The sequence below is a fragment of the Coregonus lavaretus genome (assembly GCF_964263955.1).
Source record: "Coregonus lavaretus genome assembly, chromosome: 18".
NCBI classification, from domain to species: Eukaryota; Metazoa; Chordata; class Actinopteri; order Salmoniformes; family Salmonidae; genus Coregonus; species Coregonus lavaretus.
The window spans coordinates 37,653,313-37,678,537 of record NC_140005.1 but is presented as its reverse complement, the minus strand read 5'-3'; the positions used below and the strand labels follow the sequence as shown (position 1 = coordinate 37,678,537).

At 45.1% G+C, this 25,225-nt stretch overlaps 1 protein-coding gene across 1 annotated transcript in view; it reads left to right on the top strand.

Moving 5' to 3' along the window:
* dicer1 (dicer 1, ribonuclease type III) overlaps nt 1-25,225 on the top strand; it is a 38,549-nt gene that overhangs the window by 5,144 nt on the left and 8,180 nt on the right. The window contains exons 5-28 of the mRNA XM_084182434.1: nt 1,908-2,068; nt 2,215-2,383; nt 2,657-2,815; nt 3,101-3,414; nt 3,612-3,744; nt 3,961-4,082; nt 4,290-4,410; nt 4,892-5,046; nt 5,246-5,378; nt 5,498-5,573; nt 5,916-6,055; nt 6,832-7,011; nt 7,238-7,451; nt 10,784-10,937; nt 12,941-13,123; nt 13,375-13,480; nt 14,125-14,300; nt 14,447-15,257; nt 15,712-15,864; nt 16,431-16,583; nt 17,788-17,943; nt 18,392-18,642; nt 18,871-19,126; nt 24,945-25,203. Of these exons, the coding sequence (XP_084038560.1) occupies nt 1,908-2,068; nt 2,215-2,383; nt 2,657-2,815; nt 3,101-3,414; nt 3,612-3,744; nt 3,961-4,082; nt 4,290-4,410; nt 4,892-5,046; nt 5,246-5,378; nt 5,498-5,573; nt 5,916-6,055; nt 6,832-7,011; nt 7,238-7,451; nt 10,784-10,937; nt 12,941-13,123; nt 13,375-13,480; nt 14,125-14,300; nt 14,447-15,257; nt 15,712-15,864; nt 16,431-16,583; nt 17,788-17,943; nt 18,392-18,642; nt 18,871-19,126; nt 24,945-25,203 (4,735 nt within the window). The remainder of the gene's footprint in view (nt 1-1,907; nt 2,069-2,214; nt 2,384-2,656; nt 2,816-3,100; nt 3,415-3,611; nt 3,745-3,960; nt 4,083-4,289; nt 4,411-4,891; nt 5,047-5,245; nt 5,379-5,497; nt 5,574-5,915; nt 6,056-6,831; nt 7,012-7,237; nt 7,452-10,783; nt 10,938-12,940; nt 13,124-13,374; nt 13,481-14,124; nt 14,301-14,446; nt 15,258-15,711; nt 15,865-16,430; nt 16,584-17,787; nt 17,944-18,391; nt 18,643-18,870; nt 19,127-24,944; nt 25,204-25,225) is intronic.

Genomic DNA, 25,225 nt, shown 5'->3' with positions numbered 1-25,225 from the left:
TTGTGTAAGTCCTCCCACTTACAAAGATGAGAGAGGCCTGTAATTTTCATCATAGGTACACGTCAACTATGACAGACAAAATGAGAAAAAAAACTCCAGAAAATCACATTGTAGGATTTTTAATGATTTTATTTGCAAATTATGGTGGAAAAGAAGTATTTGGTCAATAACAAAAGTTTCTCAATACTTTGTTATATACCCTTTGTTGGCAATGACACAGGTCAAACGTTTTCTGTAAGTCTTCACAAGGTTTTCACACACTGTTGCTGGTATTTTGGCCCATTCCTCCATGCAGATCTCCTCTAGAGCAGTGATGTTTTGGGGCTGTCGCTGGGCAACACAGACTTTCAACTCCCTCCAAAGATTTTCTATGGGGTTGAGATCTGGAGACTGGCTAGGCCACTCCAGGACCTTGAAATGCTTCTTACGAAGCCACTCCTTCGTTGCCCAGGCGGTGTGTTTGGGATCATTGTCATGCTGAAAGACCCAGCCACGTTTCATCTTCAATCCCCTTGCTGATGGAAGGAGGTTTTCACTCAAAATCTCACGATACATGGCCCCATTCATTATTTCCTTTACACGGATCAGTCGTCCTGGTGCCTTTGCAGAAGAACAGCCCCAAAGCATGATGTTTCCACCCCCATGCTTCACAGTAGGTATGGTGTTCTTTGGATGCAACTCAGCATTCTTTGTCCTCCAAACACGACGAGTTGAGTTTTTACCAAAAAGTTATATTTTGGTTTCATCTGACCATATGACATTCTCCCAATCCTCTTCTGGATCATCCAAATGAACTCTAGCAAACTTCAGACGGGCCTGGACATGTACTGGCTTAAGCAGGGGGACACGTCTGGCACTGCAGGATTTGAGTCCCTGGCGGCGTAGTGTGTTACTGATGGTAGGCTTTGTTACTTTGGTCCCAGCTCTCTGCAGGTCATTCACTAGGTCCCCCCGTGTGGTTCTGGGATTTTTGCTCACCGTTCTTGTGATCATTTTGACCCCACGGGGTGAGATCTTGCGTGGAGCCCCAGATCGAGGGAGATTATCAGTGGTCTTGTATGTCTTCCATTTCCTAATAATTGCTCCCACAGTTGATTTCTTCAAACCAAGCTGCTTACCTATTTCAGATTCAGTCTTCCCAGCCTGGTGCAGTTCTACAATTTTGTTTCTGGTGTCCTTTGACAGCTCTTTGGTCTTGGCCATAGTGGAGTTTGGAATGTGACTGTTTGAGGTTGTGGACAGGTGTCTTTTATACTGATAACAAGTTCAAACAGGTGCCATTAATACAGGTAACGAGTGGAGGACAGAGGAGCCTCTTAAAGAAGAAGTTACAGGTCTGTGAGAGCCAGAAATCTTGCTTGTTTGTAGGTGACCAAATACTTATTTTCCACCATAATTTGCAAATAAATTCATTAAAAATCCTACAATGTGATTTTCTGGATTTTATTTTCTCAATTTGTCTGTCATAGTTGACGTGTACCTATGATGAAAATTACAGGCCTCTCTCATCTTTTTAAGTGGGAGAACTTGCACAATTGGTGGCTGACTAAATACTTTTTCCCCCCACTGTATACTCTAATCTCTGCTTCAGCTATTTGAGGGCTGTCTCTATCTCTGTTTCAGTTATGTGAAGCCTGTCTATCTCTGTTTCAGCTATGTGAGGGCTGTCTCTGTCTCTGTTTCAGCTCTGTGAGGGCTGTCTCCATCTCTGTTTCAGCTATGTGAGGGCTGTCTACTGTATCTCTGTTTTCATTTATGTGAAGGCTCTCTATCTCTTTCAGCTATGTGAGGGCTGTCTCTCTGTTTCAGCTATGTGAGGGCTGTCTATCTCTGTTTCAGTTATGTGAGGGCTGTCTCTACTGTATCTCTGTTTTCATTGATGTGAAGGCTCTCTATCTTTGTTTCAGCTATGTGAGGGCTCTCTGTGCAGCCCTCGCATCCTGGGCCTCACAGCATCCATTCTGAATGGTAAATGTGACCCGTCTGAACTGGAGCAGAAGATCCAGAACCTGGAGCGGATCTTAAGGAGCAATGCAGAGACCGCTACTGACCTTGTTGTCCTCGACAGGTATTGTAATAATACACATCATGGCCCATATTCATTAAGCAACTCCTAGGAGGAGTGCTGATCTAGGATCAGGTCCCCCCTGTCCACAATCTTATTCATTATGATCGAAAACGGAAAACTGAACTTTGTGTGTGTGTGTGTCTCAGATATGCCTCCCAGCCCAGAGAAGTGGTGCTGGACTGTGGACTCTACCTGGACAAGAGCGGCCTCTCTGAGCGTCTGCTGAGCGAGCTGGATGAGGCTCTCCACTTCCTCAACGACTGCAACATATCTGTGCCTCGAGAGGACAGAGACCCCACCTTCATAACCAAACAGGTCTGACCCCATCTACATATCCAAGCTTGTATCCCAAATGGCACCGTATTCTCTATATAGTGCACTACTTTTGACCAGAGCCCTACAGCCTAGCCTATACAGCTGAGATTGTAATTGTCTGCTTTGTCTTTAATGTCACTTGTCTGCTTTGCTGCACTGTTTAATGCTCCTTCTTGGCCAAGTCTTCATTGTTAAAGAGAATGTGTTCTCAATTACTTACCTGTTTAAATAAAGGCTAAATAAATAAGTAAATGTCTCCCTGCTCTTCCCCAGGTGTTGAATGACTGCCGGGCGGTGCTGCTGGTGCTGGGGCCGTGGTGTGCCGACAAGGTGGCTGGCATCATGGTGCGGGAGCTACAGAAGTACATCAAACACGAACAGGAAGAGGTCAACAGGAAGTTCCTGCTCTTCACTGACACCATCCTGAGGAAGGTATGTACAGTATGCTGTCTATATATTCCTTTGTGTTTGATGTAAGGTATGTGTATACTAACTAGCCCCTGTGTGTATGTTGTAATTCGTGTTTAGTTGAGTTCCGTAAAGCACTTTGTGACAACTGTTGCTGTAATAAGGACTATATAAATCAGTTGTATTTTGTGTTCCTGTGCAATCTACTGTGTGTGTGTGTGTGTGTGTGTGTGTGTGTGTGTGTACAGAGGCAGGTGAATTTCCCCTCTGGGTATAGGCTAATTAAGTTATTTATTTCTGGTATCCTAGGTCCACGCTCTGTGCGAGGAGCACTTCTCCCCGGCTTCTCTGGACCTGAAGTTTGTGTCCCCCAAAGTCATCCGTCTCTTAGAGATCCTCCATGAGTACAAGCCCTTCGAGAGGCAGCAGTTTGAGAGCGTGGAGTGGTATAACAATCGCAACGAGGACAACTACGTATCGTGGAGCGACTCAGAGGACGAAGACGAGGATGAGGAGGTGGAGGTGAAGGAGAAGCCCGAGGCTAACTTCCCCTCGCCATTCACCAACATCCTGTGTGGGATAATCTTCGTGGAGAGGCGCTACACGGCCGTCATCCTCAACCGGTACAATTCTGGGATTCAATGCCATTTTCGTTAAAATGTGTGATGCCTCTGCTACCTTGTCTCCTTAGATTCCTTATTGTACACTGCTCAAAAGGACTTGTCACCATATAGGAAGAAAATAATAATAATGTCTTATTTTGGGAGGATTTAGGTTGTCTTAATACCATTTCCATGATTACTGTCCCTCTTTGTGTCAGGCTGATAAAGGAGGCCGGGAAGCAGGACCCAGAGCTGGCCTACATCAGCAGTAATTTCATCACAGGCCACAGCATCGGCAAGAACCAGCCACGCAACAAACAAATGGAGGTAGAGTTCAGGAAGCAGGAAGAGGTAAGAACACACTGATGCCATTTTGTATTTTCTGACTTCATCCTCTGTAGATACATCGAAATTGACCTACCCCGACATTTGTATCTCTGTCCATCTGTCCATCCCTTCATCCATCCATCCCTTCATCCATCCATCCCTTCATCCATCCATCCATCCATTCATCCACCTATACTTCCATCCATCCACGCCTAACTACCTTGCGTCATCATCCCTCAGGTTCTGCGTAAATTCCGAGCCCACGAGACCAACCTGCTCATAGCGACCAGCATCGTGGAGGAAGGAGTGGATATTCCCAAGTGTAACCTGGTGGTGCGGTTCGACCTGCCCACTGAGTACAGGTACAGCACTGCTTATCCATCCACTGCCTTGTTGCTTCCTGCCCAATGGACTATTGGCTTCTCTTTTTAGCTTTTTATATTTTTATATTTTTATATTGTTGTTGATATTATTTCCCTCCCCTTTCTACATTGTTTTGTTCCTGTTTTTTTAATCATATAAAGTGTGTTGTGCACTTTAAATAAATGTTGTCTATGACTTGACTACAGGTCCTACGTTCAGTCTAAAGGCCGAGCCAGAGCTCCTGTATCCAACTACATCATGCTGGCTGACAGTGAGAGGACCAAGACCTTTGAGGACGACCTGAAGACCTACAAGGCCATAGAGAAGGTGTGGTTTTCAGAGACTGTCCTCAAGACCCCAATGTGTGTGTCTGTCTGAGGAACACGGTGATTCTCAGAGATTGTTGTCTAAGTATGCATCTATATAGGGAATAGGGTGCCATTTGGGACTCAGCCTAAGTATCTTCCTGTGTTTGCTGATTATGGTTTCACCATACTCCACTCAATTATGTTCAATTGATTGGTGTGTCTGTTTGAAGAACACTGGTTTTCAGAGCCTGGCCACAAGGGCCATCCTTGGATGATATGTGAGGTCATTGGTGAATGCTACTTAATTGCCAAATCCTGACTGGACGATTTACATGTGGAACTTTTCACGTAAATCAAGTTTTGATGTCAAGGGGAGTTTGACGTGTACGTTTTGAGAAAAGGAAAATGGGAACACTGATGACATTTTTTTCTCTGTTTCTCTACTAGTATTGTGACAACCCTAATACTGACAAATGTAGATCTTCTCTTGATGTCTCCAGATTCTGAGGAATAAGTGTTCCAAGGCAGCGGGGGTCGGTGAGTTTGAGGTGGAACCGGTGCTGGATGATGACAACATCCTGCCTCCATACGTGCTCCGCTCTGAGGACGGAGGGCCCCGCGTCACCATCAACACGGCCATCGGACACATCAACAGGTAAGAGGAAATGGGGTTTTAAAAGGGTGCTCGATGGAAACAAGACTAAATACACTGAGAACAAAATAAGTTGGAGTCTCAAAATACTGTAAATATCTGGCAGTGTTGCTAAATTGGATTTGAAGATTACATTTTTGTTGGTTCTTGTTCTCTTGGTGGTCTGCTGTGCTAATGTCCCTCTCCCCCATGGCTGCCACAGATACTGTGCCCGTCTGCCCAGTGACCCGTTTACCCACCTGGCACCCAAGTGTAAGACCAAGGAGCTGAAGGATGGGCGCTACCAGTCAACCCTCTACCTGCCCATCAACTCCCCTCTACGGGTGCCCGTTGCTGTGAGTCTGCAGGCTTTCGTCATTGATTGGATTTATAGGTCTGCATCCCAAAGATTCACCTAACGGTGTGTATAATGGATGTCTTTGAGACCAATGTACACTTTGTTTTGTCACTGCAGGGGCCGACAATGAACTGTGCAAGACTGGCAGAGAAAGCAGTAGCACTACTTTGTTGTGAAAAGCTTCACAAAAAAGGTAAATAAAATGAGCTATTTGATTGGTAGAATGTTCTTCATGTAGTGCTCACTGCTAGCCTGGGTACCAGTCTGTTTAGCTAACATTCTACTACTTGTGTCATTATGCCAAAGATTATGCCATGTTTAGCATGACCGGAGTGGAATGATAGCTAAACAGACGGGTACCCAGACTAGCTCACTGCAGCTAGTCCCAGATTGTATCTCTCCCTCCCCATCTTTCTTGGTGGGAGAAGAGGGGGACCTGGTATTAACTGCTGTGACATATTTAACTTCATTTTGCCATGCATGTACAGTAGCTAAATGGTGCCAATAAATGTCTCTCTCTCCCTCCCTCCCCCAGGTGAGTTAGATGACCACTTGATGCCTGTGGGGAAGGAGACAGTAAAGTATGAGGAGGAGCTGGATCTCCATGACGAGGAGGAGACCAGTGTTCCAGGCAGGCCAGGATCCACCAAGAGGAGGCAGTGCTACCCTAAAGCTGTGAGTAGTCATCACTCCTGATGCATCCCAAATTGCACCCTATTCTCTATACACTGAGTATACCAAACATTAGGGACACCTTCCTAATATTGAGTTGTACCCCCTTTTTCCCTCAGAACAGCCTCAATTCGTCGGGGCAAGGACTCTACAAGGTGTCAAAAGCGTTCCACAGGGATGCTGGCCCATGTTGACTCCAATGCTTCCCACAGATGTGTCAAGTTGGCTGGATGTCCTTTGGGTGGTGGACCATTCTTGATACACATGGGAAAATGTTGAGCGTGAAAAACCCAGTAGCGCCTGGCACCCACTACCATACATCGTTCAAAGGCACTTAAATCTTTTGTCTTGCCCATTCATGACACACATACATAATACATGTCTCTGTTGTCTCAAGGCTTAAAAATCCTTCTTTAACCTGTCTCCTCCCCTTCATCTACACTGATTTGAAGTGGATTTAACAGGTGACATCAATAAGGGATCATAGCATTCACCTGGTCAGTCTATGTCATGGAAAGATCAAGTGTCCTTAATGTTTTGTATACTCAGTGTATACTGTAGTGCACTACTTTTGACTGGGGCTGTTTTCCATTGCTGATATGGTGCCCCTCATCTAAATGGTGTGAAGCTGCTTCCCTCCTTGGTTACTGTCTGATTCTCTATTCTCCCAGAAGTGTTCACTCATTCACTCCCTCCCCCATGGATGTAAATGTAATTCACTGGTGTAAGAATTATGGTGGAAAGTCGTTTTCACCAATCCAATGCTGTTTTCCCCCCAGATACCAGAGTGTCTTCGGGACAGTTACCCTGTACCAGAGCAGTCTTACTACCTGTATGTGGTCGGCATGGTCCTCACCACCCCTCTGCCTGATGAGCTCAACTTCCGGCGCAGGAAGCTCTACCCTCCAGAGGACACTACCAGGTGCTTCGGCATCCTGACCGCCAAACCTATACCTCGGGTAAGGAACACACCTATCTCAGTTTCCCATTGATTTGTTTCCTGGCAGGTCCTCAAAGCAATATTTAGGGATGCAAACATTAACAATTTCTATTGAAACTGATCGAGAACATATTTTTCTAGGAAGCAACAGCTAGACAGCAGGGGCCACTTGCTTTTCCAAAGTTAGTATGCCCTTTATTAAGTGTACAGTGAAACTCACCTAACCCCCTCATCCCTCTCCACAGATCCCCCATTTTCCTGTGTACACACGGTCTGGTGAGGTGACCATCTCCATCGAGCTCCAGAAGGCAGGGTTCACCCTGAGTGCTGTCCAGCTGGACCTGATCACCAGATTACACCAGTACATCTTCTCTCACATCCTCCGCCTGGAGAAACCTGCTCTGGAGTTCAAACCCACGCAGGCCGACTCAGCCTACTGCGTTCTACCTCTCAATGTTGGTGAGTTAGTCTGCTGTATACTACCGCTCAATGTTGGTGACTTATACTGTTAGATACACACATGTTGCCTCAATGTTGGTGTGAGAGCCCAACGTTGCGCACATACTGTAGGCCTTACTCCATTAGTAAGCCTATGGGTGTGTACCAAATGGCACTCTATTCCCTTTGTAGTGCACTACTTTTGAGCAGGGCCCATAGGGATGTGCACTGTGTCAAATAGGGTTGGGCGGTATACACTACCAGTCAAAAGTTTGGACACACCTACTCATTCAAGGGTTTTTCTTTATTTTTACTATTTTTTACATTGTAGAATAATAGTGAAGACATCACAACTATGAAATAACACATATGGAATCATGTAGTAACCAAAAAAGTGTTAAACAAATCAAAATATATTTTATATGAGATTCTTCAAATAGCCACCCTTTGCCTTGATGACAGCTTTTGCACACTCTTGCCATTCTCTCAACCAGCTTCATGAGGTAGTCACCTGGAATGCATTTCAATTAACAGGTGTGCCTTCTTAAAAGTTAATTTGTGGAATTTCTTCCCTTCTTAATGTGTTTGAGCCAATCAGTTGTGTTGTGACAAGGTAGGGGTATACAGACGATAGCCCTATTTGTCCATATTATTGTGACGAGTACTAAGTATACGAAGAGGCAGGACATTGATGGAAGTTACAATCTATCTGCAATATTAAAGCTGATCTACCCCCTAAAAAAATAATAAGAATAAATAAATAAATAAAAACACTGTGACGAGGACTGAGGATACGAAGAGGCAAGACGCAGACGCAGGAATAAACAAGGTCAAGGTTTACTCAAACAATGACAAAGAGAAATAAAAAAAGATAGAGTACACGACACGAAGCTAAACAATCACACACAACATCATAAGGAACAGTCCAGGGCTAAATAGGAGTGGTGATGAGATGATGAGGTGCAGGTGCACTGGAGGTGATTAGGGTGCGTTGGGTTTCCATTCCGGTGTTGCCGAGGTGGTGCGCTCAGACCGATGGCTCAGTAGACCGGCGAATCAGAGTGCCGGAGGGGAGCAACGGGAGGAGACGTGACGTGGCCCACCCTTAAGGAGAGAGGTGAGCGGGGCAGCTATGAAGCTGAAGGACCTGATGAAGCGGCAGTAGAAATTAGCAAAGCCCAGGAAGCTCTATAGGCCCTTGATGGTGGTGGGAACTGTCCATGACCTGACGGCGAACACCCCCTGAGGACATCCGGTATCCCAGGAAGGAGATGGCCTGTTGGTGGAATTCTCATTTCTCCCCCTTCACCAACAGGCTGTGTTCCCGGAAGCGGAGTAGGACAGCTCGGACGTCCCTGACGTGCTCCTCGAACTTAGCCGAGTAGATCAGGATATCGTGGATGTACACCACCACCTGTCTACTCAGCATGTCCTGGAACACGTACAGTGGGGAAAAAAAGTATTTAGTCAGCCACCAATTGTGCAAGTTCTCCCACTTAAAAAGATGAGAGAGGCCTGTAATTTTCATCATAGGTACACGTCAACTATGACAGACAAAATGAGGAAATAAAATCCAGAAAATCACATTGTAGGATTTTTAATGAAGTTATTTGCAAATTATGGTGGAAAATAAGTATTTGGTCAATAACAAAAGTTTCTCAATACTTTGTTATATACCCTTTGTTGGCAATGAGGCACAGGTCAAACGTTTTCTGTAAGTCTTCACACACTGTTGCTGGTATTTTGGCCCATTCCTCCATGCAGATCTCCTCTAGAGCAGTGATGTTTTGGGGCTGTCGCTGGGCAACACGGACTTTCAACTCCCTCCAAAGATTTTCTATGGGGTTGAGATCTGGAGACTGGCTAGGCCACTCCAGGACCTTGAAATGCTTCTTACGAAGCCACTCCTTCGTTGCCCGGGTGGTGTGTTTGGGATCATTGTCATGCTGAAAGACCCAGCCACGTTTCATCTTCAATGCCCTTGCTGATGGAAGGAGGTTTTCACTCAAAATCTCACGATACATGGCCCCATTCATTCTTTCCTTTACACGGATCAGTCGTCCTGGTCCCTTTGCAGAAAAACAGCCCCAAAGCATGATGTTTCCACCCCCATGCTTCACAGTAGGTATGGTGTTCTTTGGATGCAACTCAGCATTCTTTGTCCTCCAAACACGACAAGTTTAGTTTTTACCAAAAAGTTATATTTTGGTTTCATCTGACCATATGACATTCTCCCAATCCTCTTCTGGATCATCCAAATGCACTCTAGCATTGGAGTGTGACTGTTTGAGGTTGTGGACAGGTGTCTTTTATACTGATAACAAGTTCAAACAGGTGCCATTAATACAGGTAACGAGTGGAGGACAGAGGAGCCTCTTAAAGAAGAAGTTACAGGTCTGTGAGAGCCAGAAATCTTGCTTGTTTGTAGGTGACCAAATACTTATTTTCCACCATAATTTGCAAATAAATTCATAAAAAATCCTAAATGTGATTTTCTGGATTTTTTTTTCTCAATTTGTCTGTCATAGTTGACGTGTACCTATGATGAAAATTACAGGCCTCTCTCATCTTTTTAAGTGGGAGAACTTGCACAATTGGTGGCTGACTAAATACTTTTTTCCCCCACTGTAATTGACGAAGGACTGGAACATAGAAGGGGTGTTGGCGAGGCCGTAGGGCATGACTCAGTATTCATAGTGGCCTGAGGTAGTGCTGAGTGCCGTCTTCCACTCGTCTCCTTCCCGGATTCGGATCAGGTTGTAGGCACTCCTCAGGTCCAACTTGGTAAAATACCAGGCCCCTCATAGCTGCTAACATTAGCAAGTTAGCAAAACCCAGCTGGAGAGAATTTATTTGGCACATCACTTAGATAGTTAACTTAATAATTATAAGATGTATAGCTGTCAAACATTAGGAGTGAATTTCATAGAAGTGCAACTTGATCACCTCACTTAAGTTGCGCTGCAGGAGTGATTCACCTCACGAAGCTCCCATTTTGCTCGTTGTTCTTTTGAACAAACGAATGTGACAGGCTCAAACAGCTGTTTTTGGAAACTATTACTGGTAAGCTTCAAAATGAAAAATAATCTTAACAGGCGAAATGATTAACACAATCTGCTTTATCTATTACCTAGTGCACAAGTTGACTGCAGGTATATATTTAAATAGTACAAATATTCCAATTCATAAAAAAGCGGTATTGGAAAATCATACCGAGGGTATTTCGAAATACCCCAGGATATGGTATATACTGTATACCACCCAACCCTAGTGTCAAATCAGTGAGTTTCCAATGTCTGAAAGTATTCATTCACCATGTAAGCTCCCATTGTATACGTTTTTTCTTCTTCCAGTTGAGGATTCCAACACTCTAGATTTGGACTTTAAATTCATGGAGGACATAGAGAAGTCTGAGGCTCGTATTGGCATTCCTACCACCCAGTACACCAAGCAGAACCCCTTCACCTTCAAACTGGAAGACTACCAAGACGCTGTCATCATTCCACGGTATGCTGCTTGCTTGCTGACTGAGGAGCCAATGGAGTTTTAGATGAAGTTCTAAATAGCTCCCTATACAGTGAGGGAAAAAAGTATTTGATCCCCTGCTGATTTTGTACGTTTGCCCACTGACAAAGAAATGATCAGTCTATCATTTTAATGTTAGGTTTATTTGAACAGTGAGAGACAGAATAACAACAAAAGAATCCAGAAAAACGCATGTCAAAAATGTTATAAATTGATTTGCATTTTAATGAGGGAAGTAAGTATTTGACCCCCTCTCAATCAGAAAGATTTCTGGCTCCCAGGTGTCTTTTATACAGGTAACGAGCTGAGATTAGGAGCACACTCTTAAAGGGAGTGCTCCTAATCTCAACTTGTTACCTGTATAAAAGACACCTGTCCACAGAAGCAATCAATCAATCAGATTCCAAACTCTCCACCATGGCCAAGACCAAAGAGCTCTCCAAGGATGTCAGGGACAAGATTGTAGACCTACACAAGGCTGGAATGGGCTACAAGACCATTGCCAAGCAGCTTGGTGAGAAGGTGACAACAGTTGGTGCGATTATTCGCAAATGGAAGAAACACAAAATAACTGTCAATCTCCCTCGGCCTGGGGCTCCATGCAAGATCTCACCTCGTGGAGTTGCAATGATCATGAGAACGGTGAGGAATCAGCCCAGAACTACACGGGAGGATCTTGTCAATGATCTCAAGGCAGCTGGGACCATAGTCACCAAGAAAACAATTGGTAACACACTACGCCATGAAGGACTGAAATCCTGCAGCGCCCGCAAGGTCCCCCTGCTCAAGAAAGCACATATACATGCCCGTCATAAGTTTGCCAATGAACATCTGAATGATTCAGAGGAGAACTGGGTGAAAATGTTGTGGTCAGATGAGACCAAAATGGAGCTCTTTGGCATCAACTCAACTCGCCGTGTTTGGAGGAGGAGGAATGCTGCCTATGACCCCAAGAACACCATCCCCACCGTCAAACATGGAGGTGGAAACATTATGCTTTGGGGGTGTTTTTCTGCTAAGGGGACAGGACAACTTCACCGCATCAAAGGGCCATGTACCGTCAAATGTTGGGTGAGAACCTCCTTCCCTCAGCCAGGGCATTGAAAATGGGTAGTGTATGGGTATTCCAGCATGACAATGACCCAAAACACACGGCCAAGGCAACAAAGGAGTGGCTCAAGAAGATGCACATTAAGGTCCTGGAGTGGCCTAGCCAGTCTCCAGACCTTAATCCCATAGAAAATCTGTGGAGGGAGCTGAAGGTTCGAGTTGCCAAACGTCAGCCTCGAAACCTTAATGACTTGGAGAAGATCTGCAAAGAGGAGTGGGACAAAATCCCTCCTGAGATGTGTGCAAACCTGATGGCCAACTACAAGAAACGTGTGACCTCTGTGATTGCCAACAAGGGTTTTGCCACCAAGTACTAAGTCATGTTTTGCAGAGGGGTCAAATACTTATTTCCCTCATTAAAATGCAAATCAATTTATAACATTTTTGACATGCGTTTTTCTGGATTTTGTTGTTGTTATTCTGTCTCTCACTGTTCAAATAAACCTACCATTAAAATTATAGACTGATCATTTCTTTGTCAGTGGGCAAACGTACAAAATCAGCAGGGGATCAAATACTTTTTTCCCTCACTGTATATAGTGCACTTCTTTTGACCAGGGTCCATAGGGAAGAGACTTCCATTTGGGATGCTTTTGATTTAAACATACATACAATACTCATACTCATACAATTAATTTGGTATGAGCCATAAGATTATAAACTGAACAAAAATATAAATGCAACATGTAAGGTGTTGGTCCCATGTTTCATGAGCTGAAATGAAAGATCCCAGAAATTTTCCATACGCACAAAAAGCTTTTCTCGTCCAACCGGATATTAGGAAGGTGTCCTTAATGTTTTGTTCACTCAGTGTATATCTTCACTGTTCCATTTATGCCAACCCTTGACCTCTAATCCCTATCTTTCTCTCTCAGGTATCGTAACTTTGACCAGCCTCACCGTTTCTACGTGGCTGACGTTTACACAGACCTCACGCCGCTCAGCAAGTTCCCGTCGCCGGAGTATGAGACTTTTGCTGAGTACTACAAAACCAAGTACAACCTGGACCTGTCCAATGTAAACCAGCCACTATTGGATGTCGACCACACCTCCTCACGGTGAGAGAGAGGAGAGGTGGAAGGAGATGGGGAGGAAGGAGGGAGAGAGAGGAAAATTCATCTTATTCAACTCTCCATCATCATAAGGATGCCCTCTGTCTCTCAGACCTCCATGGGTGGTGGGGGGAGCATGATCACCATCAAAATTTATAAAGATATGGGGAGAACCCTTTATCTGTACCTTACACCCATGAAGGTTACTGTATCTGAACTACTGTGTAACTCATCCAGTGTCTGACCTCTCCCTGCAGACTGAACCTGTTAACCCCTCGCCACCTGAACCAGAAGGGGAAGGCACTGCCCCTCAGCAGTGCAGAGAAGAGGAAGGCCAAGTGGGAGAGTCTACAGAACAAACAGGTAATCTAATCTACACACATAGCCATAGATCCACCTTCCACCATATTTAGAGATGAACCAATGGCTGAAGACTAACTCTGAAGATGGTCTAAAATAGGATTCCCCAATTGGCGGCCCGTGGGCTGAATTTGGCTCGCGTGTGATTTTATATGGGCCCCCATGTTTTCTGAGCAAACAACGTTTTTTGTTTTTTTTGGGACGTAAAAGACTGTAAAACACCAGCAAATCAGCTGCAAGTGATAAACATTTTGGAAATCTGTTCCAAAGCATTCCCACGCATAATATATTCAAATTATTATGTTTTTTTGTCAAATAATATATCTGTTTGGGCTTCTCGTGGTCCATTTGCAGTCTACCATTTATTTGTAATTATGTTCTGGCCCCCTGACCATCCGCTCAATAAATAATTGGCCCGCGGCTAAATCTAGTTGATGATCCCTGATCTATAATCTAGATTAGAGCATGTTGGAGAACCATTTTCTCCTACTTCTGGAAGGATGTTTCCTCCCCTCCACAACTTGGTCTCAGAGCTGTGTGCCATCCACCCCATCCCAGCATTGACTGTATTTCTGGCCCTAGCCTACAAACATTTGGAAGGATGTCACATTTTCTTTCTCTTTTTCCTCCCCTCACTGCCCCTCCAGATCCTGGTCCCAGAGCTGTGTGCCATTCACCCCATCCCAGCCTCTCTGTGGCGGAAGGCTGTGTGTCTCCCCAGCATACTGTACCGCCTCCACTGCCTCCTCACAGCTGAGGAGCTGAGGGCCCAGACAGCCAGCGACGCTGGAGTAGGAGCCCAGACCCTGCCCCCTGACTTCAGGTACATCTGATACATTTTGTTTTGATGAACTTGATGACATTTTGAAGAACTATCCCTTTTAATAATTCATTTCATGACTGGTTGTTTGATAACACTCCACTCTCCAACACTACATTCTGCCCCTAAATCTCACTCTGTCTTTATAGGTATCCAAACTTGGACTTTGGATGGAAGAAGTCCATCGACAGCAAGTCTTTCATCTGTCCGTGTGATGAGGAAGAGGATGAGGAGGAGGAGGAAGAGGACAGTGGTGATGAGAACTGTAAACAACAAGGCCAGACTGTAGCCCCTGACCCTGCTGTTGCTCAGCAACCCTGTAGTGACTGTCATGTCTCCTCCCGGCCTGAGAGGGGCGACGTCAGCAAACACCCAGAAGATGACAGGCCAGAGGAGGAGGAGCCCCAGCAGCCAGACTCTGCCTCCTGCACCAATACCCTCACTAACGGCACTGCTGCCGTCGCCAAAGACAACGGTGACTACGGCGACCACGCTAACCTTCACGACGGACGGGATAACTGCCAGTTCCTCCCGGGTGGCCCTGGTTCGCCACTGGAGAGCGAAGAAGAAGTATCAACAACAATGACAACACAAACCACTACCTCAGTTCTTCCTGTGCAGCCCTCTCCAAGCACAGAGAACCAGAATCTAACCCCAACACCACCCCAGACCCAGTCTCAGCTTCAGCCCCGGACCCAGCCTCGACCCCACCAGGCTAGCGATGAATGTAAACCAGGGGGGACCACAGAGCTCCGTGAGGGCGATGGACACCACATGAATCAAGCTACCTCAGACTCCTGCAGCCCAGCAACAGTGATGTGGCCCAAGGGCACTGCTCCCATCACAACCACAGCACCTTTACCTGACTACTCAAAGACCCAGGAGACCAGCTCCACAGGGGGGGACACCCCTGGCCCCTGCCCCAAGACCCTGGGGCCCAACCCGGGGCTTATCCTTCAGGTAGGGATGGGTTCAACACAAGTTTTTCAGAGTCAGTTGATTGTTTTCTTTGGTCGATTAATTGATTAATTGACCTAATTGAAGTTTTGATTGTTTTAACTAATAAATATGAGTGCGCGTGCTTACTGCATACTAGACGCATGCTTACATGTCTATTGTGGGGGAGAAAGGCCACACATATTCTGAATCAAAACAGAATCTTGTTTATTTAAACTCAAATCTGTGTCCAGCAATTCAGAATATCAGTTAAATGTGTTGTTTTCGATGTTCGATTCCCACATTTTTTTTATCAATTCGGATGCTCTGAATAGACTAACCAATTAATGTAACTGATCCCTACCTTCAGGCCCTGAACAAAAATATGTATTACTTCAAAAATGAAAAAGGCCAGCACTCACTTGGATATAAGTTTCAATTCAATCTTGTTTTTTACATTTCTTTTACATTTCTGCAGGCCCTGACCCTATCCAACGCTAGCGATGGCTTCAACCTGGAGCGTCTGGAGATGCTGGGAGACTCGTTCTTGAAGCACGCCATCACCACCTACCTGTTCTGTACTTACCCTGATGCACACGAGGGACGACTCTCCTACATGAGGAGCAAGAAGGTGAGTCTGGCGGGGGGGAGGATGGCGGATGCGTCCCAAATGACACCCTATTTACCTCAACTAGCCGGTACCCCCGCACATTGACTCTGCAACGGTACCCCCCTGTATATATAGCCTCCCTACTGTCACTTTATTTTACTTCTGCTCTTTTTTTTCTCAACACTTTTTTTTGTTGTTGTTTTATTTTTACTTTTTTTGTTTAAAATAAATGCACTGTTGGTTAAGGGCTGTAAGTAAGCATTTCACTGTAATGTCTGCACCTGTTGTATTCGGCGCATGTGACCAATAAAATGTGATTTGATTTGATTTGATTTATAGTGCCCTACTTTTGACCAGGGCCCACATAGGGTAGTGCACTATATAGGGAATAGGGTGCCATTTGGGACATATCCACAGAGTTTAGGTTGAATGTCTGAATTTAATGTTTGTCAATGGAATGCTTTGTGTTTGCCTATTTGTTATTGATACATAGGCCCATAATTTGCTCATGTTTCATGTATTTTTAGAAAGTATGGATATGATCCATGTGTGAAATGGTGTGAATATAATTATTTTCTGTCTAACAGGTGAGCAACTGTAACTTGTATCGTCTGGGGAAGAAGAAAGGTCTTCCTAGCAGGATGGTAGTGTCCATCTTTGATCCGCCGGTCAACTGGCTGCCCCCTGGCTACGTGGTCAACCAGGACGAGAGCAGCGAAGACAAATGGGACGAGGATGAGGTACGTGATGCTCTGTAATTCATGACTAGACCACCAGAGGGCAGGCTTTCACCTTACTGGTATAATTCAACTGGTAGCGTCTTCTCCATATGATACATTTACATTTTTGTCATTTAGCAGACGCTCTTATCCAGAGCGACTTAAAGTTAGTGAGTGCATACATTTTTCATACTGGCCCCCCGTGGAAATCGAACCCACAACCCTCGCGTTGCAAATGCCATGCTCTACCAACTGAGCTACACGGAGGAGATTGTCAATAAGTGCATGTGGGTATGCTTTATAAACAGAACATGAAATATCTCTTGTTATGGTAGCTTTCTCTCTCTTAGTGAACATGTAGACATTCTTATACATTATCCAAATAAATGCCAAATATAAAATAAAAAAATGCATGAAATACCTTAAATGTAGCACGAGTTAGTATGAGAACAGCAGGGTAGTAAACAGTACAGGGTGATATGGGGTTGTTAGGGAAACTTGGGTATAGCTGGAGACTCTGCCTGGCCTGTTAGGGAGGTGTGTATCTGAGGTAGATGTGTTGAATGGTGTTGAATTTTGTTAAGCTAGCAAGTGTGTTTGTCAAGTGTGTGTGTGTGTGTGCGTGTGTGCAAGAGAGAAAGTGGAGAGTGTGTGTGTAACACAGTGTGTGGTGAACCATGTGTGCATAATGCACTCGGGGCGATGTAATTTTCAGCGTCAGGGCCTGGCTGTATTCTGACAATATTAGATGTCAGGGCCATTAGCATTTAATGAATATGCATCAGAGAATTTCCCACATGGTCAACTTTTAACGATTATAAATGTAATATTCAGGATGCCGCTTGTCAGATATTGAATTGCATTAGGCCTACGAGTCATTGAGTTGGATAGGCCTGGCTCCCCTCTCACATCCAAAGCCCTCTTAGTTGACCTAATGCTGCAGTGAGAGTGAAACTCTGAGACTATAATCTGTGTAAATCCCACTGTGGGACTTGACCACGGCTCCAGGAGTCAACTACAGGCCTGGAGGCACTGCTGGATTAAAGAGACGTTGGGTAATGAGACATTAATACAATCCACATAGTAATCCATCCACTTTTTCTGTCTCCCATTCTCTCTCTCCTTCTACCCTCTTCCTTTTGTTGTTTCTCTGTCGCCATCCTCGCACTTACTCCCTTGTCTTTCCCTCCTCTCTCCCTCCTTCCTTCCTCACTCCCTCTTTCAGGCCAAAGAGGACCCCCTAGACAACGGTAGTGCTGGAGAGGAGTTCTGTGAGGATGAGGAGGAGCTAGAGGAGGAGGTGCTGGAGGAGGATGAAGATCTGATGTGGAAGGAGCCTAAAGAAGAAGTCAACATCGAGGATGACCTGGAGTACTACCAGGTAGGGAGGAGTTCAGCACAAGGGGTCTGTCCCAAATGGCACCCTATTCCCTATAGTAGTGCACTACTTTTGACCTGGGCCTATAGGGCTCTGGTCAAAAGAAGTGCACTACTATAGGGAATAGGGTGCCATTTGGGGCGTACCCAAGTTTTTCAGGATTGATTAGGCTAGTTGATGGTTGTCAGGGGTGATTAATCGAAGTTAGTTTTTTTAAACTAATAAATCTAAGTTCTCTCTGCCAAATATAGTAAGAGGTATGCATGCATACTAGACACATGCTTACTTATCTATTACAGGGGGAAAAAGCTGAATCAAAACACAATCTAGTTTATTTAAACTAATTTGTCTGTCCAGCTATGGAAAACATCACGTTTTTTAGTTTTTTTATCGATACGGATGCCCTCCATCAACAAATTGATTCATTACTCTAACTCATCCCTACTACTAGGAGCACATCAAGTTCATCGACAACATGCTCATGGGCACCGGTGCCTTCGGCAAAAAGATCTCCCTCAGGACCTTCCCCCCTGCCCTCACCACCGCGGCCCCTGGCCCCAGCCCCTCCGCCCGCTCCTCCTCCCCTGCAGCCGAGCCCAGCTACGGGGAGTGGAAACCCCCCAAGAAACCTGTCCCGGTCCCCACCCCCCACTACCCCTCGGAGCCTAGCGGTGGTGGCTCAGCAGATGAGTTTGACTACAGGTGAGTCCCCCCCATACTATGTAAAGTGGAACCTGAGCACCTAGGTGGAAAAACGCTATATAAATACAATCAATTATTATTAAGTAAGTAAGCCTTGTCCGAGCCAGAACGGCCTATAGGGCAGGAGCCGATTTCCAGTTTCTGTAGCGTGAGGCAGCTTTGATGTACAAGTAAACCCCCTGGACAAGTGCTATATAAATCCAATAAATGATGATGAATTATTATTAGCTCGTGGGACGCCATGTGTTACTTGGACCCCAGCAAGGCGGGGGAGGAGGATGATTTCGTGGTGGGTTTCTGGAACCCGTCTGAGGAGAACTGTGGAGTGGAGCTGGCGAAACAGTCCATCTCCTACGACCTGCACACGGAGCAGTGCATCGCTGACAAGAGCATCGCTGACTGTGTGGAGGCACTGCTGGGCTGCTACCTCACCAGCTGTGGGGAGAGGGCTGCTCAGATGTTCCTCTGCTCACTGGGACTCAAGGTATGGCCTCACATACACCACCTCTATCTATAATTAACTTTAATGTCCCCAAAGAGAAAATTGTCTTATACACACAGTACTGTGTTTTAAAAAATTCAGAACTAAGAACAGATCTCCTCAGACTTGACTGCCTTTGACCAGCACAAAAACATCCTGTGGCGTACAGCATTAGCATCAAATAGCCCCCGCGATATGCAACTTTTCAGGGAAGTTAGGAACCAATATACACAAGCAGTTAGGAAAGCAAAGGCTAGCTTTTTCAAACAGAAATGTGCATCCTGTAGCACTAACTCCAAAAAGTTTTGGGACACTGTAAAGTCCATGGAGAATAAGAGCACCTCCTCCCAACTGCTCACTGCACTGAGGCTAGGAAACACTATCACCACTGATAAATCTACAATAATCGAGAATTTCAACAAGCATTTTGCTACGGCTGGCCATGCTTTCCACCTGGCTACCACTACCCCAGTCACCAGCTCTTCACCCTCCGCTGCAACTTGCCCATGCCCCCCCCCCCCCCGCTTCTCCTTCACACAATTTCAGACAGCTGATGTTCTGAAAGAGCTGCAAAATCTGGACCCCTACAAATCATCTGGGCTAGACAATCTGGACCCTTTCTTTCTAAAATTAGCCGCCGAAATTGTCGCAACCCCTATTACTAGCCTGTTCAACCTTTCTTTTGTAACGTCTGAGATCCCCAGAGATTGGAAAGCTGCCGCGGTTATCCCCCTCTTCAAAGGGGGTGACACTCTAGGTCCAAACTGTTACAGACCTATATCCATCCTGCCCTGCCTTTCTAAAGTTTTTGAAAGCCAAGTTAACAAACAGATCACCGACCATTTCGAATCACACCGTACCTTCTCCGCTATGCAATCCGGTTTCCGAGCTGGTCATGGGTGCACCTCAGCCACGCTCAAGGTCCTAAACGATATTATAACCGTGATCGATAATAGACAGTACTGTGTAGCCGTCTTCATCGACCTGGCCAAGGCTTTCGACTCTGTCAACCACCGCATTCTTATTGGCAGATTAAATAGCCTTGGTTTCTCAAATGACTGCCTCGCCTGGTTCACCAACTACTTCTCAGATAGAGTTCAATGTGTCAAATCGGAGGGCCTGTTGTCTGGACCTATGGCAGTCTCTATGGGGGTGCCACAGGGTTCAATTCTTGGGCCGACTCTTTTCTCTGTGTATATCAATGATGGCGCTCTTGCTGCTGGTGATTCTCAGATCCACCTCTACGCAGACAACACCATTTTGTATACATCTGGCCCTTCATTGGACACTGTGTTAACAAACCTCCAAACGAGCTTCAATGCCATACAACACTCCTTCCGTAGCCTCCAACTGCTCTTAAACACAAGTAAAAGTAAATGCATGCTCTTCAATCGAACGCTGCTGGCACCCGCCCACCCGACTAGAATCACTACTCTCGACGGGTCTGACCTAGAGTATGTGGACAACTACAAATACGTAGGTGTCTGGTTAGACTGTAAACTCTCCTTCCAGACTCACATTAAGCATCTCCAATCCAAAGTTAAATCCAGAATCGGCTTCCTATTTCGCAACAAAGCCTCCTTCACTCATGCTGCCAAACATGCCCTCTTAAAACGGACTATCCTACCGATCCTTGACTTCGGCGATGTCATTTACAAAATAGCCTCCAACACTCTACTCAGCAAATTGGATGTAGTCTATCACAGTGCCATCCGTTTTGTCACCAAAGCCCCATATACTACCCACCACTGTGACCTGTACGCTCTTGTTGGCTGGTCCTCACTACATATTCGTCGCCAAACCCACTGGCTCCAGGCCATCTATAAATCACTGCTAGGCAAATCCCCGCCTTATCTTAGCTCATTGGTCACCATAGCAACACCCACCCGTAGTATGCGCTCCAGCAGGTATATCTCACTGGTCATCCCCAAAGCCAACACCTCCTTTGGCCGCCATTCCTTCCAGTTCTCTGCTGCCAATGACTGGAACGAACTGCAAAAATCTGAAGCTGGAGACTCTTATCTCCCTCACTAACTTTAAGCATCAGTTGTCAGAGCACCTTACCGATCACTGCACCTGTACACAGCCCATCTGAAATTAGCCCACCCAACTACCTCATTCCCATATTGTTATTTATTTTGCTCATTTGCACCCCAGTATCTCTATTTGCACATCATCTCTTGCACATCTATCATTCCAGTGTTAATACTAATTGTAATTATTTTGCACTATGGCCTATTTATTGCCTTACCTCCATAACTTGCTACATTTGCACACACTGTATATATATTTTCTATTTTTCTGTTGTATTTTTGACTTTATGTTTTGTTTTACCCATATGTAACTCTGTGGTGTTTTTATCGCACTGCTTTGTTTTATCTTGGCCAGGTCGCAGTTGTAAATGAGAACTTGTTCTCAACTCGCTTACCTGGTTAAATAAAGGTGAAAAAAAAGAAGAAAAACTGCTGTATACAAAATAGACACTGTACATTACACACTCTACATAATACATACATTCCACGTTATCCCTGTCATACACATTGTACACTTCTCATATAGCCACATACATACATACATACATACATACATACATACATACATACATACATACATACATACATACATACATACATACATACATACGTACATACACACACTACATTACCAAAAGAATGTGGACACCTCCTCGTCGAACATCTCATTCCAAAATCATGGGCATTAATATGGAGTTGGTCCCCCCTTTGCTGCTATAACAGCTTCCACTTTTCTGGGAAGGCTTTCCACTAGATGTTGGAACATTGCTGCAGGGACTTGCTTCCATTCAGCCACAAGAGCATTAGTGAGGTCGGGCACTGATGTTGGACGATTAGGCCTGGCTCGCAGTCAGCGTTCCAATTCATCCCAAAGGTGTTCGATGGGGTTGAGGTCAGGGCTCTGTGCAGGCCAGTCAAGTTCTTCCACCACGATCTCGACAAACCATTTCTGTATGGACCTCGCTTTGTGCACATTGGCATTGTCATGCTGAAACAGGAAAGGGTCTTCCCCAAACTGTTGCTACAAAGTTGGAAACACAGAATCGTCTAGAATATAATTGTAAGCTGTAGCGTCAAGATTTCCCTTCACTGGAACTAAGGAGCCTGAACCATGAAAAACAGCCCCAGACCATTACTCCTCCACCAAACTTTACAGTTGGCACTATGCATTTGGGCAGGTAGCATTCTCCTGGTATCCACCAAACCCAGATTCATCCGTCGGACTGCCAGATAGTGAAGTGTGATTCATCACTCCAGAGAACGTGTTTCTACTGCTCCAGAGTCCAATGGCGGCGAGCTTTACACCACTCCAGCCGACGCTTGGCATTGCGCATGGTGATCTTAGGCTTGTGTACGGCTGCTCGGCCATGGAAACCCATTTCATGAAGCTCCTGACGAACAGTTAATGTGCTGACGTTCCTTCCAGAGGCAGTTTGGAACTCGGTAGTGAGTGTTGCAACCGACGACTGACGATTTTTATGGGCTACGCGCTTCAGCGGTCCCGTTCAGTGAGCTTGTGTGGCCTACCACTTCGCGGCTGAGCCGTTGTTGCTCCTAGACATTTCCACTTCACAACAACAGCACTTACAGTTGACCGGGGCAGCTCTAGCAGGGCAGAAATTTGAAGAACTGACTTCAGTAAGGCCATTCTACTGCCAATGTTCTCGTATGGAGATTGCATGGCTGTGTGCTCAATGTTATACACCTGTCAGCAACGGGTGTGGCAGAAATAGCCGAATCCACTAATTTAAAGGGGTGTCCACATACTTTTGTATATGTAGTGTACTTTTGTGTGTGTATGTAGGTCAAAGAAAGATATCTTCGGAAAGTATTTAGACCCTTATTCTAAAATGTATTTAAAAAAAAAAATTCTCCACATCAATCTACACATAATACCCCATAATGACAAAGCAAAAACAGGTTTTTAGACATAAAAAACTGAAATATTACATTTACATAAGTATTCAGACCTTTTACTCAGTACTTTGTTGAAGCACCTTTGGCAGCGATTACAGAATCTAGTCTACTTGGGTATGACGCTACAAGCTTGGCACACCTGTATTTGGGGAGTTTCTCCCATTCTTCTCTGCAGATCCTCTCAAGCTCTGTCAGGTTGGATTTTCAGGTCTCTCCAGAGATGTTCGATCGGGTTCAAGTCCGGGCTCTGGCTGGGCCACTCAAGGACATTGAGACTTGTCCCGAAGCCACTCCTGCGTTGTATTGGCTGTGTTTAAGGTCGTTGTCCTGTTGGAAGGAAAACCTTCGCCCCAGTCTGAGGTCCTGAGTGCTCTGGAGCAGGTTTTCATCAAGGATCTCTCTGTACTTTGCTCCGTTCATCTTTGCCTCGATCCTGACTAGTCTCCCAGTCCCTGCCGCTGAAAAACATCCCCACAGCATGATGCTGCCGCCAACATGCTTCACCATAGGGATGGTGCCAGCTCTAGGAAGAGTCTTGGTGGTTCCAAACGTCTTCCATTTAAGAATGATTGAGGCCACTGTGTTCTTGGGGACCTTCAATGCTGCAGAAATGTTTTGGTACCCTTCCCCAGATCTGTGCCTCGACACAATCCTGTCTCAGAGCTCAACGGACAATTCCTTCGACCTCATGGCTTGGTTTTTGCTCTGACATGCACAGTCAACTGTGGGAACTTATATAGATAGGTGTGTGCCTTTCCAAATCATGTCCAATCAATTGAATTTACCACAGGTGGACTCCAATCAAGTTGTAGAAACATCTCAAGAATGATCAATGGAAACAGGATGCACCTGAGGTGAATTTAGTCTCCTGAGTGGCGCAGTGGTCTAAGGCACTGCATCGCAGTGCTAACTGTGCTACTAGAGATCCTGGTTCGAATCCAGGCTCTGTCGCAGCCGGCCGCGACCGGGAGACTCATGGGCGGCGCACAATTGGCCCAGCGTCGTCCAGGGTAGGGGAGGGAATGGCCGGCAGGGATGTAGCTCAGTTGATAGAGCATGGCGTTTGCAACGCCAGGGTTGTGGGTTCGATTCCCACGGGGGGCCAGTATAAAAAAAAATATGTATTCACTAACTGTAAGTCGCTCTGGATAAGAGCATCTGCTAAATGACGTAAAATGTAAAAAATGTAAATGTAATTTCGAGTCTCATAGCAAAGTGCCTGAATACTTATGTAAGTAAGGTATTTCTGTTTTTTATTTTTAATAAATATTCAAACATTTATTAAAACCTGTTTTCGCTTTGTCATTATGGGGTATTGTGTGTAGATTGCTGAAGAAAAAATAAATATTTAATCCATTTTAGAATAAGGCTGTAATTTAACAAAATGTGGAAAAAGACAAGGGGTCTGAATACTGTCCGAAGTCACTGTATATATTTTGTTATTTCATAGCCAATGTGGACCTGACAGAGACAATATAATATTTGTAATGTTTTGGCAATTGAATGTTCACTGTTTTTGGCTTTGGAATTTCCATTAAAAAGCTACGAAATCATTGTAATGTAATTATTTCATAATGCGTTTAATGATTTAAAAAATCTCTAAATCGAAAACCGTGATAATTTTTTTCAATGGTGTCTTATGTTATGTCCAAGGTGGTGGTGTTATATTATGTTCCAACACCACATGATTGTGACTTTGTATTTCAATAAAAATGTCAATATATCAAAACAGGTTTTACCGGTGGAGAGGAAGTTCTTCCACTACAATACAAATACTTTTGGACAGCTCAAGCAAGCACACCATTTTTCTTCAGGAAAATTACCCTTTCTAGTTCAACAATAAAATCTTTCTATATCAATGTATCAAACAGGTGTTACCGGTGGAGAGTCGGAGTCGGAGTCTGAGGGAGGAGGGTGGAGTCACAGAGGTAGCGAACCTTGACCTCCAGTATGGCTGGCTGAAGATCCCGCCCCGCTGCATGTTCGACCACCCGGACGCCGAACGCACCCTCAACCACCTCATCTCCGGCTTCGAGAACTTTGAGAAGAAGATCAGCTACACCTTCCAGAACAAGGCCTACCTGCTGCAGGCCTTCACACACGCCTCCTACCATTATAATACCATTACAGGTTAGAAATATCACCATTTTAG